The sequence below is a fragment of the Gopherus flavomarginatus genome, chromosome 8 (genome assembly GCF_025201925.1).
Source record: "Gopherus flavomarginatus isolate rGopFla2 chromosome 8, rGopFla2.mat.asm, whole genome shotgun sequence".
Classification (NCBI taxonomy): Eukaryota; Metazoa; Chordata; order Testudines; family Testudinidae; genus Gopherus; species Gopherus flavomarginatus.
The window spans coordinates 55,098,241-55,111,805 of record NC_066624.1 but is presented as its reverse complement, the minus strand read 5'-3'; the positions used below and the strand labels follow the sequence as shown (position 1 = coordinate 55,111,805).

The 13,565-nt window shown below is 52.0% G+C and overlaps 1 protein-coding gene across 9 annotated transcripts in view; it reads right to left on the bottom strand.

The window, feature by feature from the left end:
* Positions 1 to 13,565, bottom strand: part of DGKK (diacylglycerol kinase kappa) — a 188,033-nt gene that overhangs the window by 11,967 nt on the left and 162,501 nt on the right. For 6 of the 9 annotated variants that reach the window (XM_050965366.1, XM_050965367.1, XM_050965365.1 and 3 more), the window contains exons 18-26: positions 12,954 to 13,053; positions 11,225 to 11,332; positions 9,073 to 9,169; positions 8,031 to 8,138; positions 6,866 to 6,979; positions 5,312 to 5,446; positions 4,511 to 4,677; positions 4,140 to 4,257; positions 1,028 to 1,114 (exon numbers count right to left, since the gene is read on the bottom strand). In XM_050965366.1, coding sequence (XP_050821323.1) covers positions 1,028 to 1,114; positions 4,140 to 4,257; positions 4,511 to 4,677; positions 5,312 to 5,446; positions 6,866 to 6,979; positions 8,031 to 8,138; positions 9,073 to 9,169; positions 11,225 to 11,332; positions 12,954 to 13,053 — 1,034 coding nt within the window. The remainder of the gene's footprint in view (positions 1 to 1,027; positions 1,115 to 4,139; positions 4,258 to 4,510; positions 4,678 to 5,311; positions 5,447 to 6,865; positions 6,980 to 8,030; positions 8,139 to 9,072; positions 9,170 to 11,224; positions 11,333 to 12,953; positions 13,054 to 13,565) is intronic. The other 3 variants (XM_050965368.1, XM_050965369.1, XM_050965374.1) reach the window with 1 other exon arrangement.

The window sequence follows — 13,565 nt, the reverse complement described above, 5'->3', positions numbered from 1 at the left end:
TCATCCAGTCAGCTCCAGGCATGGAGAGTGGCACAGCATTTGAGTCACTCAGGAGCTCCAAGCCACTCCCTATAGACCACCCAGCTGGCAGCTCACGTTAGAATTGTAGTGGTGCTGGCTGACATCAGCATGATGTCCTCCTTTACTCTGCCATTAACACTAGGACGGTCAGCACCCAGCCCTAAGACACGGTGGTGGGACTGGTCCCCTCCCTGCTTCACACAACCATCTTGCTCATGGCATGTCAGGAACAGGGTGCTTTGCAGGAGGGGCTGCTGCCCACTGCTTCAAAAGCTGAGATAGCTTTAAAAAAATAAATTCAATCTCTACAATAATTACCAAAAGAAAACCTTCAAATCATGCACCAAGAGTAACTGATCCAGTGAGGTCAGCCTGAGGCTGCAGACAGTCTGAAACAAGAGCTCTGTTAGCTAATAGCTCTGTTTGTCTTGGTAATCTGTTAACTCTTGGCCCTAATGATGACAACCCACCCATGAACAATATCCATTTTGCTGCTTATCAAAGCATGGAAGCAAGGAGAGGGATGATGATCATGTTATGAAGTTCAGCAGTTTACTGAGGCATTTCATTTTGGCATCAGGAGGGCAGAACTTGGTTTGAGGGAGGAACCAGGCAAAGTACTGCTAGTTTTGTGATCTAATGTGAACTTGGGTAGTCTTGTCACCTCCAGGGCCTCAGCTCAACACCTCACATTACATTCTCTTCCCTCCTGGACTTCCCCATGCCTTCCCCCCATGCCCTGCACCCCAACAGCTTCCCCCTGTCCTTGCACCTAACCACATCCTCCAGTCCCTGCCAGAGCTTCCACAGGAAGTAGCCTCCTTCCCTGTCCTGCAGCATGAAGCTTGGAGCATGTTCTGCCATTTGCTACAGCTTTGATTTCCATGTTGAATGCAAGGGGGGTTCATGCAAGGGAATCTCACAAACCAGCCCCCCCTCTTTGCAGTCTGGGGCAGAGTAGACTAAGCACCCTAGGGCGCTGGCTCCTCCCCAGCCACGCACTCACCAATTTTCCTTCCAGAAAAGCTCTGGTTTCAGTGTAAAGGGCTTTCACGCTAATTGACACATCCACAGCAGCATTTCTGCTCAGAAACTGAGAGGGGATGGGTGCAAAGAAAGAGGAGAGAGAGAAGCAATGTTAGTAAGCAGGCACATGGGGATGAGCTGTGCTAAGGGACCAGGGCCTGATGGGACAATGAAGTCAGTATGCTGCCCCTTCCTGGTTGGCCGAGATGCTTTGGGTTCTGCAAGTCTGGTCACACTGTGTCACAGTCCTTTCTGCTACCCTAGCACTCTCAGCAGAGCAGGCCAACTGGCAACTTGGAGGGAGCACTACCAGGAAGCAGCAACAAACCACAGACCTTGCTGCCCCCTCACACCCTCTTGGCTGAGGCCCAAGTTCTCATCAATTCAGGCCTGTACTTCCATACCTCCCCTTGCCTTAGATCATCAGCCTAGGCAAGCCAGAGATGCCAGCTTGTTCTCCACACAGCAGCCTGCCTCCTGAGCCCGCTCTAAGCTTCACATCCACTCTGGGCTCTGGCCTAGCATTCAATGCCTTCGGGGGGCTGGGACCAATGTTCCCTCTAATTTTTTACATCCATGTGCAGAATGAATTCTGTTATGGGCACCAATATGGAGGTGATGTGTCGTGGGGGTGAGACCGAGAGGTTCAGAGTGTGGAAGGAGGCTCAGGGCTGGGGCAGGGGGTTGCAGTGTGTGTGTGTGGGGGGTGAGAGTTCAAGCTGGGGGTGTGGGCTCTGGGATGGGGCCGGGAATGAGGGGTTTGGGGTGCAGACTGCCCTGGGAGCTGTGGCAGGGAGAGAGGACTCCCCCCAGCTCTCTCTCACTGCATCTGCGCAGCTTTGAGGGAATTTAGGCTGGGACCATGTCATCTTCCATGGCCTCAGATCTACACCATCTTCAGGAACAAAGAAACTACATCTGCCCAGAGCAAGGCAGTTGGGTGGCAGAGGCAAAGCAGTTTATTGTCAGGCCCAAAGCCTTAGTGGCCGAGATCAGCATGCACTGTGGTCTGAACACATTCAGAGCCAGCACCAATTCCTGGTGAAAATCCATACACCATCACAGATGCTGCTGGACAGACACTGCTAGCCCAGGAAGGGGAAAGCAGACCCTGCTCTGGCACTGGAGCATGCCTCTATCATCATACTGCATCACTCAGTACTGCAGGGACTGGCAGCATATACATAACATTGATCGCTGTGCCAGGTGCTGTATAGAGCCTTGCCAGGCATGGCTGGTATCTACAGGAGGTGGTGCAAACACTCAAACAGGCCTCAGTACATCCAACAGGGGACAGTGGTGAGACAGGGCCATTACCCAGTATATAGGGTAGGAGCACCCCACACACACACTGTGCAGGTGCCTTCCAGGGTCAGAACTGTCCAGAAACTTTCCTTGGGGCCCTGGCAGATAATGACTTTTTGATTAAATTGTCAGGGTGGTAATCTCTTCTATTGGCCCAACTTCTGGCGAGAGAGACAAGCCTTTGAGCTCCATAGAGCTCTTTGGGTCTGGGAAAGGTTCTCCAAGCATCACAGCTAAATGCATGGTGGGACAGATCGTTTTTAGCATATATTATAAGGGACCATTCAAGGTAAAGTGGCTCGTTAACACATCTGTCATCATAGTACAAAAAAAAGGGGTCAGTGGATTACAGATTGTTGTGATAAGACAAAAATCCAGGGTCTCTGGTCAGTCCATGATTTTTGGTGTCTAACAGAGTAATGAATTTAAGATCCCAGGCTCATCTGTTGAAAGTGTTGTGCAGGTTTCCTTTGAGGATGGGGCCTGATAGGTCAGACAGCGAGTGATCGCCTTGTGAGAATTGTGCTCACTCACAATAAATAGGGTATTTTTCTCTTTTATCATTTTCCTGCGTGAGTTCATTTGAGAGTGTCGCGATTGTCTGATTTCACCCTCATAGTTGTTGTTGGGGCAGTTAGTGCACTGGATGAGAAACACTATATGATAGCCACATGCAGGACCCATGGATCTTGAAAGGGGTGTTGATCATTGTAGCAGTGGAGATATGTTTGCAGGTTTTGCATCTGTTGTTCTGGTGGGGTCTGGTGCTGCTTTGTGTTGGTGTGTCCTGGCCTGTGGGGAGGTTGCATTTAGCAGTGACAATCACAGTAACTCTCCCACTAAGAGCTTGGTGTGGCTAGAAAACTTGTCTCTCACCAACAGAAGTTGGACCAATAAAAGATATTACCTCACTCATCTTGTCTCACTAATATCCTGAGACCAACACTGCTACTACACCACTGCAAACATAATTCAACTGTCAGTTTTTCAAAAATTTCAAATTTCAAAAATTTCGGGTTTTGGAAACAAATGTCAGGTTTGTCACCATGAGCAGCCAAGGCTTACATAGGTCTAACAAGATCCAGTGGGTGGAAGTTGAAGCTAGACACATTCAAACAAGAAATAAGGTGTAAATTTCTAACAGTAAGGGGAATTAACCCATGGAAACAACTTACCAGGGTCGTGGTGGATTCTCCAGCACTGGCAATTTTTAAATCCCAACTGGACATTTTTCTAAACTATCTACTCTAGTTCAAATGGAATTAATTCCGGGCAGTGCTAGGGCCAGTGCCATGCAGGAGGTCAGACTAGATGATCACAATGGTCCCTTCTGGCCTTATAAACTACGAATCTCTGATCAACACAGACCTGCAGAGCTCAGTAACGAAAACCCACATGACCCCATCACCAAGGGCTTGGAGCAGGGCTTCCTCCTCCCACTCCAGCATGTTTGGATAGGCGGAGACAGAGAGAAGTGGATTTCATGTGGGATGCGGGGAGGGGTGCTGACATTTCATGCAGCCAGGCAGCCTCCTGCATTTGTATTCTGCCCGTAGCTCTGTCTCTGGCTCGCTGGTCTATTTATAGTTGGCTTAGCTCCTTGTTCTATTTATTTACTGGCTCTCTCTATAATATCCACTTAACCTTTGGCTTCCTCCATAATCAATCTTCTCTCTCTCTCTCCACCGCGCTCCCTGCTGCCACCTCTTCTTTGGATTGCACTCACGTGCTCATCCCCTGCCTCTCACTCCCCCTGGATGTGACACCAGGTGGGCTGTGCCCCTCACCTCGGGCCCGCTGATGGTCTTGTTGGGAAGGGCCTCGTTCAGGGCCAGGGAACAGGCGTTCACAGCATGGGCCAGCTCCTGTTCCATGGCTTTGTGGGTTGTGGCTGCCTCGCGGATCCTGCAGAGAAACAAAGGAAGGGAGCTGATGGGAATTTACAGCTTCCCTTGGCTTCTAACCTGGGGAACGGGAAGTCTGGCCCATGGATCAGGATCCGCATGCAGAGAGGGGATCCCTGGGAAGGAGTCCCTGTCCATCCCACTGCTCCTTCACCACCCATAGGGGGCACCACTGAGCAGGTGCTTCCTCCTAACCCCAGCCAGCTCCAGACTGGCCTGCTACCCTGCCTTGTCCCACGGGCACCTCAGCTCACCTGCTGATGAGGGTTTCTGCAGCTTGAGCCATTTGCTGCATCTGGCCATACTCCTCGTCGGTCAGGTACTCCATGGACTGCTGGGAGTTGAGGCGGGGCCGCGCCGGGGCTCGGTAGCCCTCGCCCTTCTGCTTGTCCTCCCACGACTTCAGGGTGCTTTCAAAGGCCTGCAGAGAGAAAAGGCAATGCTGCTGCTAACATGGGGGTTGGGGGTGTCTGACCCTGCACTGCCTGCACAGGCACTGCCAGGCAGCTGGCATTCACCCCTGAACGGCCCCTGCCACCCCACACTGACACTCTAAGGCATCCCTTGGCTCAGAGCTTAGTGCAGCAGCTTTGGGATAGGACAATGGCAGCTGCCATGTCATCCCCAAGAACCTCCAATACTAGCATGCACCAATCACTGCTCTGACTGCTGAAATGCAGCCACCTCTGAGGTGGAACAGGACAGATGTTTAACAGCAACTCTATGTAGTTATCTGCATTGGAATCTCATTAATCACCCAGTTCTTTTGAGGAAGGGCTATGGGATCTTTAACTAGCCCAGCCAGTCAAGGCTTGTCTGAAAGATGGCACCTCCACCAGCAAAGCACCCAGCTAGCACCGCACAGGGCACTGGCTCAGTGCTAGTTCGGATGAGAGGGCTCTCCTGACTGACTCAGCAGCACCCCATCCAGCTACTGGACAGGCTCAGCCCAGTTAGCTCATGAGAGCTGATGAGGTCCTAGCGCCAGGCAGAATGGCTGCATGCTAGCAGCAGCTACCCTGAGCACCTCTCCCTGAGTCCAAGGGCAGTCTTACCCTGTCTCTTGTTAGCATCTGGGCTCGGTTCTTGTGTTGGATTTTGATGATCCCTGGAGGCTGGATCCAGGCTTCTCCATCCACCTGCACTGGGACGCCCTCGTCTCCCCAGATCGTGATCTTCACCATCCGACACTGCCAGGCAAGCACAGGAGAAGAGGCTGGTCAAGCAGCAAGGAAAGGCACACGGCCCAACCAAGGGCTTCACATAGCCCGAGTTAAAGAAATTCTCCTAGCAATTGCGGCTCTGCCATGGCTTGGTGCCAGGGAAGAGCTGTCTGTGATGCCAGGGCATGCTGGCAAAGCTATGTCTCCTGCCAGCTGGCACTCTGCTCTCCTGGCAGGGCCACGTTTCCTGGCCCAGTAGCTGGGTTCTGCCAGGGGCACCAGTGCATCCAGATTGTAGACCCTGCTGGGAGGCCTGATTCCTAGCTTGGGCCACTGGCTACAAATTAGCTCACTTGAGCTAGCTGTGTGGCCAGCATGGCTCAGGCTAGCCACTGGAGTCCAATCCCTCCCAAGCCCTGGGTATGGGCTTGGGCTGCGAGCCTGAGCGCCTGCCCATGCTGCCACAGCCACAATGCTATCATGAGGCCTCAGCTCAAGCAGAGCTGACATTTGTCCCTCTGCCAGAGCTGGGAATCCCACCTCCAGCTGCTGCAGAGTTGTACCATAGGCAGACCCACTCTGTGCTTCTTCGTCAGCACGTGGCCTACCCAGACACACCACTCACAGAGCATCAGTTCTGGCCTGCCTAACACCCTGTGCCATGCTCCCGGAGCAGAGCTCATCACTCCGCACTGGCAGGGGCACTGCACGCTCATGGGGCATGGGACAGCTCCAGTGAGATACAGAGGACAATATCCTTGTCCCAAGCATCGCAGGCCCAGGGCCTCCCAGGGGGCAAGGGATGAAAGGGGCAGTTTGTCCTCAGCCCCCTCAACCCATGGAATCTGAGTTCGCAGCGCTGCAGCCTGACACACAGTGTCACAGCTCCTGCGGATGGGTGGCTGGGCCAAACTAGAGTGGCACTGCAACCCCATGCACTAGGTCATGATGGCCAGTGTGGGCAGCCGAGCCCAGCCCTGCAGGACAGGTACCACCATGGAGGGGTCAGCGTGGGGAGAGCTTGCTTCCAACCCCCATCCCCCCAAGGGGGGCCTCAGGGGCAGATTTTTCCCCAGGCTCCCCAAAATCCCTGTGTAACCCTGCTCAGGCCCCCCAGCAAAAGAGCTGCCCCACTCCAATTTAGAGCCTTCCCTGCCCATATCAGCAGGAGGCCCTTCCCACCCACCAGCCCTACTGGAGACCCCCCTTCCCCTCCTCACAGGTCAGCAGCCTGACTTCCACACCTGCCCTTGCCTGACCTCCTGCAGCCTCTTCCACCCCGGGTGTTCCCTCCCCAACCTCTGTGGGCCCCATGGGAGGGAGGCAGCAATGGTAGGGGGGTGAGCCCCTGCAGACAGGTCCCATCTGGGTCTCCAGCCACCTGGGACCTAGCCAGGTGGGGCCCAGCCAAGGGTTAGCTGATCTCCTACGGTGGCACTGCTTTACCTGGGCGATGCGGTGATGCTGCAGGTTGATGACTCGCGACATGGCCATCTGGATACTGCCAAAGACAGCAACCACCTCCAGCTTCTTATCGTCAAAGGAGGGCGCCCCGAAGTTCTGCAGGGAACAGCACAGCCCTGTGACAGCCACTGCCCTGGACCCCTCTTCACCACCGTCTGGGGCTCTCTATACAGCTGCGTGTCTGTCTGTCCGCCTGGGGCTCTCTGAGTCTGTCTGTCTATACAGCTGTGTGCATATCTGTCCATCCATGAGTCTCTGTGTCTGTCTGTCTATATATCTGTGTGTGTGTCAGTCCATCTGTGGGTCTCTGTGTCTGTCTATATCTAAGCTAAGTTCCATTTCTAGGGACTCTCCAGCTGATCCAAGAGGTTGGAGCTGCAGGGTAATGACAGCGGAGCCAGGGTGGGAGCTGGGTCCAGTTGCTGAGATCAGAAGGTGGGGAGTGGAGGGACGCAGAAGAGGCCCTGGCAGGAAACCACAGGGGAAGCTGCCACTGACCTGAGCTACCCACACGGCCACCCACAGGCGGAGGGGGAGCGGGGCACTCAGACAGGGCCCGGGGCTCCCCTAAGGACTCAGCCTCTTCACAAAGGGTTCTTGAAACCTCAGGCTTTTGGCCATAAACGAACCCTGGAGGTCAGGGCTGTGCATTGTAGCACAATGAGCTCGGGGTGTGCATGTGAAAACAGCTCTACACTGCTCTGGCTCTTCGCAAAGGGAGTAGCCCCACTTCACAGACAGAGAAACCGAGGCACAGTGACGGGACGTGAACCAATAAGGCCACAAGGAGTCAGTAGCGGAGTCAGGCCTAGATTGAAGACCTACTGACCCCCAGCCCTCTCTGCTCTAGCTACTAGACAACAGTACCTCCCAGTGAGACTGACTGCCACCCTTCCAACCCTTTCCTCAAAAGCACCCAGGTACAGACTGCTGTCAGAATCAGGGCCTGAGCTAGATGGGCCCTGGGCTGATCCACCTGACGGGAGTTTGGAGACCAGACCAAGTGGACCCAGGGCAGATCCATCTGGCAATTCCTCTGTCCCTAAATGGATACTAGGTCTCTTGTTACAGCTGCACTGAGGCATTTCACCTTCAGATTTACCATTAGCCAAGAAGCCTCCAACCCCACCTTGCAGCCGGCACTCACGTTATCCTCCTTTGTGCCGCCCCAGAAGTTGATGCCACCAGCATAGCTGGGGATGTTGAGCACGGCAATCCCCTGCAAACTAGGTAAGGAGATGGTCACCCCGTCACACTGAAAGAGAAGATAAGGCAGGCTGAGATCTTCAGTGTGTGCCAGAGACCACCTGTCAGCCCAGCCACACCCTCAGTTCTGCCCGCAAAGCAGGCATCAGGCAGGAACACCAGCAAACTCCCATGTTTTGCTGTGAAACACAGCCCAGGCCTAAGAGAATTCAAGGGAGTCAGGGATTCTGGGCAGCCCCGGGTGATGTTACGGGGCTGGTTTGCAGAAGTCGCTGTCCACTGGAGCATCACCACTGTTTTAAAGCACTGACTACCATTCAACATTCAGCCCCTGTCCTCCAAGAGAAAACAGGAAACACCCAGAGAATCGCCAGCCTGAACTCACTCACCCCTGTGCTCATCTCCCCATTGTGCCTCATTCCCAAGGCAAACCCATGCTCCGATCCAATCCAAGCAGGGTCAGGACACTTGTTTTTAAAATAAAATGCAGAAGCCTTGTCTACACTAGGGCTCTCCTGTTCGCACCACCAAGTGATGCTGTGCCGGGGTGAGCAATGGTGGGAAATCTATGCACACACACCCCCAGCACAGACACAACTGGAGAGTCCCTTGGCTTTCTTACGAATGCCTGCTTGGGATTTCAGTAACCTGCTCTGCACTGGGACTCAGTGCCTCTCCTTGGGCTCCGTGTTGCAAAGGAACAGGTTTCCATGACACAAGCAAACACAAAGCAGGAGAAGAGACCAGCACTAAGGCAGGGGGCCTGAGAAATGAGCATTGCTGTGGCCTGACAGCCTAGCTTCTAGCTCTGTTTGTGGCCCGCATTCCTCCAGTCTCTCAGCACCTAAACCCCAAAGCCTGGCAGAGGACAGGGATCTAGTCAGGATCCTTCACATGTTCACTTAGCTGAGCACACCTGCTCCTGCTCTTATGCTCCCTGCAGTGATTTCTGGCCCCCAGACCAGGCCAGCACCTCTGATTACCTCTAGCTGGACTCGTTGCTCCAGGTTCTTGTAGGTCTTTTGCAGAAGCTCCTTGGTCCCCAGCACTCCGTACCACATCATGTTCTTGGTGCGACTGCTGCAGCGGGGCAAGGGGAGAGAAACACACAACTCTGAGCGGGCGCTTTTAAATCCAGCCAGGGTGCCTGTCTAACACAGATGCTCTAGCTGAGCCAGAAGTCCTGTGTGGGATGTGGAAGTCACTGGCTGAGGGTCTCTGGGCAGAGTTACAGAGGACATGATCACAATGGTCCTGAAACTCATGGATCTACATTAAACCAGTCCTGCAGCCAACTCCAAGCTTGCGTCACCACTAGCACAGTGGCTAACAGCCTTATTAAGGTGGTGTAATGAGAATGACTTAAATATGCAAATTAGACAACAGAGATAGAGATTAACATAATAACATGCACAGTAATTAACAGGCAACACAGACTTTGCAGGACCGGATCTGACAATCCAGTCCCATATCCTGTTTCTCACCAGATGCTTCAGAGAAAGGTGCAAGAACCTGCTAGTGGCCAGGAATAACCTGCCCACAGGGGAAGCTGCTTCCCCCCTTGGCCAATGACTGGTTGATGTCCTGAAACAGGAGGGTTTGTAGCCCTTGGTGTAAAATCCCATCCAATGTAACTGTCTATGTTCTCATTCTCCACAGCAACGTCTGATCCTTTTACTGAATCCTGCTACATGCTTTGCATTCATGATATCCAGTGGCAGCAAGTTACACAGGTTAATTATGTCTTATGTAAAAATGTTTCCTTTTATTAGTTTTTAATATGGCACCTTTTAGTGTCACTGAATGTCTCATTGAATAGGAGAAAAAGTAAACAGGGACGCCTGATTTGCTGCATCACTCAGCATTTTATAGAGCTGCTACTGGCCTCCTCTCCAAATGAAATAGTGTCACTCTTTTGAATCTCTCTCCATAGGCAATGCTCTACAGCCCCCTTTATCCAGAAAGGCAGTGTTGCCTAGCGGATAGGACACTGGACTGGGACTCAGAAGACCTGCGCTCTATTCCTTCCATTGGCCTGTTAGGTGACCTACTTTCCCTCTCTGTGCCTCAGTTTCCCCATGTGTAGAATAGGGATAATGGTACTGCCTCCTTTGTAAAGAGATCTCTAGCTGAAAAGCACTGTATAACTCTCTTAGGTAGTATTGTTATTCAGCCATCACTTCATCCCTTCTTTTTCTTCTAGAGCCTTCTTGGAGACATGCCATTCAAGGTAACTGAGTAGCAGGATTCAATTCCATCTCAGGGCATCCGGTGAGCTGAGCTTCTCTCCAGAGGTTTACATGATCTTGCCAAGACCCTCTGAGATGCTAGTAATACCTGATTGCTGTATGTTTACTCTAGATATATACGATCTGATTTTGCAGTGACTTCCGCTGGTTCTCACTGGCCTTTGTAAAATGGGATAATTATAATTACCCACCTCACAAGGGTTAACGTCCTGGGGCCTAATTAACAAATGTTTGCAGAGTGTTAGAAGATGTTGGGATGAAGGGCATTGGCGCAGTGCACCGCATGGCTCTTGTTAAACAATCTGTTGTTATTGCCATGTGGCTGCATTTCATTCAAGTCAGGAACCATAGGCACCTTCAGCTACACGGGGATTCACATCAGAGCAGACAGATAAGGAGCAGCGTGAAACTCAGCTCAACAGCAGATCACTTAGGCTTTGTCTACACTACAGACTTCTGCTGGCACGGCTGTCAGCCAGGCGTGAAGCAGTGTGGTCTGACTGACGTAAGCTGCGGGCACAAGCCCCTAGTGTAGACACAGCTAGACTGGCCACAGGTGCTTGTGTGTCACTGGTTTCACTCGAGGCGGCTGGAATAAGCTATGCTGGTGCAAGCACAGCTTGTCTGGTATAAGCTGTGTCCACACTAGAAGTGCTTTGCACTGGTATCACTATACCAGTAAAGTTCTCCTTGTTGTAGGCCTGGCCAAAGACAGTTCCCCACAGCTCCCTGCACAGGTTGCCTCTGGAGTGCATGCCCTGGGGCAGGGGGTGTCTTTATAGATGACTCCTTCATGAAATGGGAACTCAGCAATCAAGCAGTTCTGACCCTGCTCCTAGCCTGAAGCACGCTCCATTTGAGGGAGGTGGGGGGCTCTTTTGCCTACCTGCACTTTTTGGGGTGCTCGTCCCGTTTGTTGTTGAACTCCAGAGAGATTTTGGCATCCAGGCCTATGCCGAAGTAGTTATTCATGACGCATCTTTCGGAGAATTGTCTGAAAGCAACAGATGGGGAAGGTGAGGTTTGGACACAGAACAGTGCAGCAATGATCACAGGGGTGGAACCGGGAAATGGCAGCAGAATGAAAATATCAGTCCCATTATTGAAACATTCGTATGAGAGTCCTTGAGATTTATTACGGGTTTTGAAGGGGCTTTAGAATGCCAGCGACAATTGGAGCTTTGTGACTGGCTATCAGTGATGTCACAGCCGTGGCTGATTGGCTGTCAGTGATGTCATAGCCAAGTTTCTAGTTAAACACACAGGGTTGACAGTTGTGTGTGTAATGACCCCATTGCAAAATAATAATAGCGTGCCCCAGGGCAGGTCATTATTACACTTCTCAAGTGGGGAAAGCCAGGCAAATCTTCAGCTAGTCACGCCACAGTCTACCACCAACTCTGCAAAAGATACTGTCTGCTCGCCTGGCATTGCTTAATGATACCAACCGGACATGCTTCGGCCAGGCAGATTGTTGGCTGACGACTCACAGATAATTTGCTAATCTTAAACAGGGGCCGATTCTGCTCTCATTTATGCCAATTTTCCATGGATGTAATTCCACAAGTGTCAGTGGAGGGACTCCAGATTTACACCAGTGCCAGAGAAGAATCAGACCCTGGCTTTTTAATTCAGTCATTGATTTAACAAGGACAGGTAAAGGAGCAGATTCCAGTTGCTGAACTAGCTGGTACATCTTTGCTTCCTGGAGATCAATAATATCTTGTGAGGTTAAAGCAAGGAGAGTTAGGCAGGCTGTATTAAGGACTGTGCTTTCACCAATCTGTACTGCAGGGACGGCACTTAGACACTGCAGTAATAGTCAGACAAACAGACAGAGATAGACACTTTTAAATGTTTTGGTTTTAATTAAATCCAGAATCTCTAAAATTGATCAATTCCAGCTAATAGATGATCAATTTCCCACCCGCCCCCCCACAGGAGAGCTCACTGCATAACTCTGAGATGCTTCTGCAGATCCCAGCCTGAAGGTATTACACATCTACAGTTCCAGCAACGGCCACAGCGCCTGAAGCCCAGATGATGCACTCCACCAAGCTGGCTGGTCGCTGCATTCTACACTAGTTGGCTTTCACAGGTAGAGCAAATGGCTGTCACCCAGCCCTGGTGATAATAAAGTCAAGGGTCATGGTGAGGAGGATGGTGGCCAAGTGTCAATTAGCAGTACTGGGGGAAACACACATGGACCTTCAAGGAACAGGATGCTCCCAAACCAGAGGCTGTGAGCAGCCCCCCTCCCTTCCTTTTGGCAGTGTGAAGAGAACCCCCTCACCTGCGAGAACGGAAAGTTCCACTTTAACAAAAACCCCACTTGTTAGCCAGTCAGAATTAAGGGAGTCATATATGAGACTCTCAGGGAAAGAGGAGGAAAACTGTCTGGTGAAAGGCTGATAATGATTGAGACTGAGGTTAAGGTCAAGTGTTGATAAAGGAGAGGCTCTGTGTCCTTTGTGGTTTTCGGCAAGTTATTTTCTAACCTGGGCCTCAGTTCTCCTGTGTCAAATGGGGATAAGAGCCTTACCCTATGTCCCAGAGGCAGCATCGGAGGCCTGGACATGCGCTGAGGATTAACATTGCCCAGAGCACATACTCACATGATGTTGGGATCCTCGGTGAAATGGACAGTGCTGACGCTGTCGGGTCTATCCAGGAAGATAGACGACGTCGTGGAGGTCACCGTATCCCGACGGGAACCTGGCCAAAGGGGAGATGCTCTTTAGCAGCCAGCAGCACCCCTGCCCTTAACAAGTGCATACCCTGCATTCTACCCTAGCCTGCCTTCCTTAGCCCCCAACACCGCACTAAGACACCTCTTCACTGCTGAGTGCAGAGGGGACCCCAGTGTGGCACTCTGCTAACCACTTTGATGCTGGCACTTTAAATGGGACATGCCCTTAGGGGTGAGTGCTGGATGTGGCCCTACAGACATGGATTATGGGCAGGTCTGGTGACATGGTTTGTAAATCCTTTGCAAAGAGCCTAAACAGTCTGTCTCCTGATTGTCTGCACTCAATTCTCCCTTCTCACTCTGCTTTGATAATGGCGGGTGCAACATGCACTGCATTCCTTCCTTACCACCAGCAGGGGTCAGGGCATGGGGGTTTGTTAGCCCATTAAGTGGGCATTGGATCAGGCCCTCAGTCAGCAGAAGCCCTTCCATTGACCTCGATCAGCTTTGGATCAGGCTCCTGCTGCTCTTCTGCCAG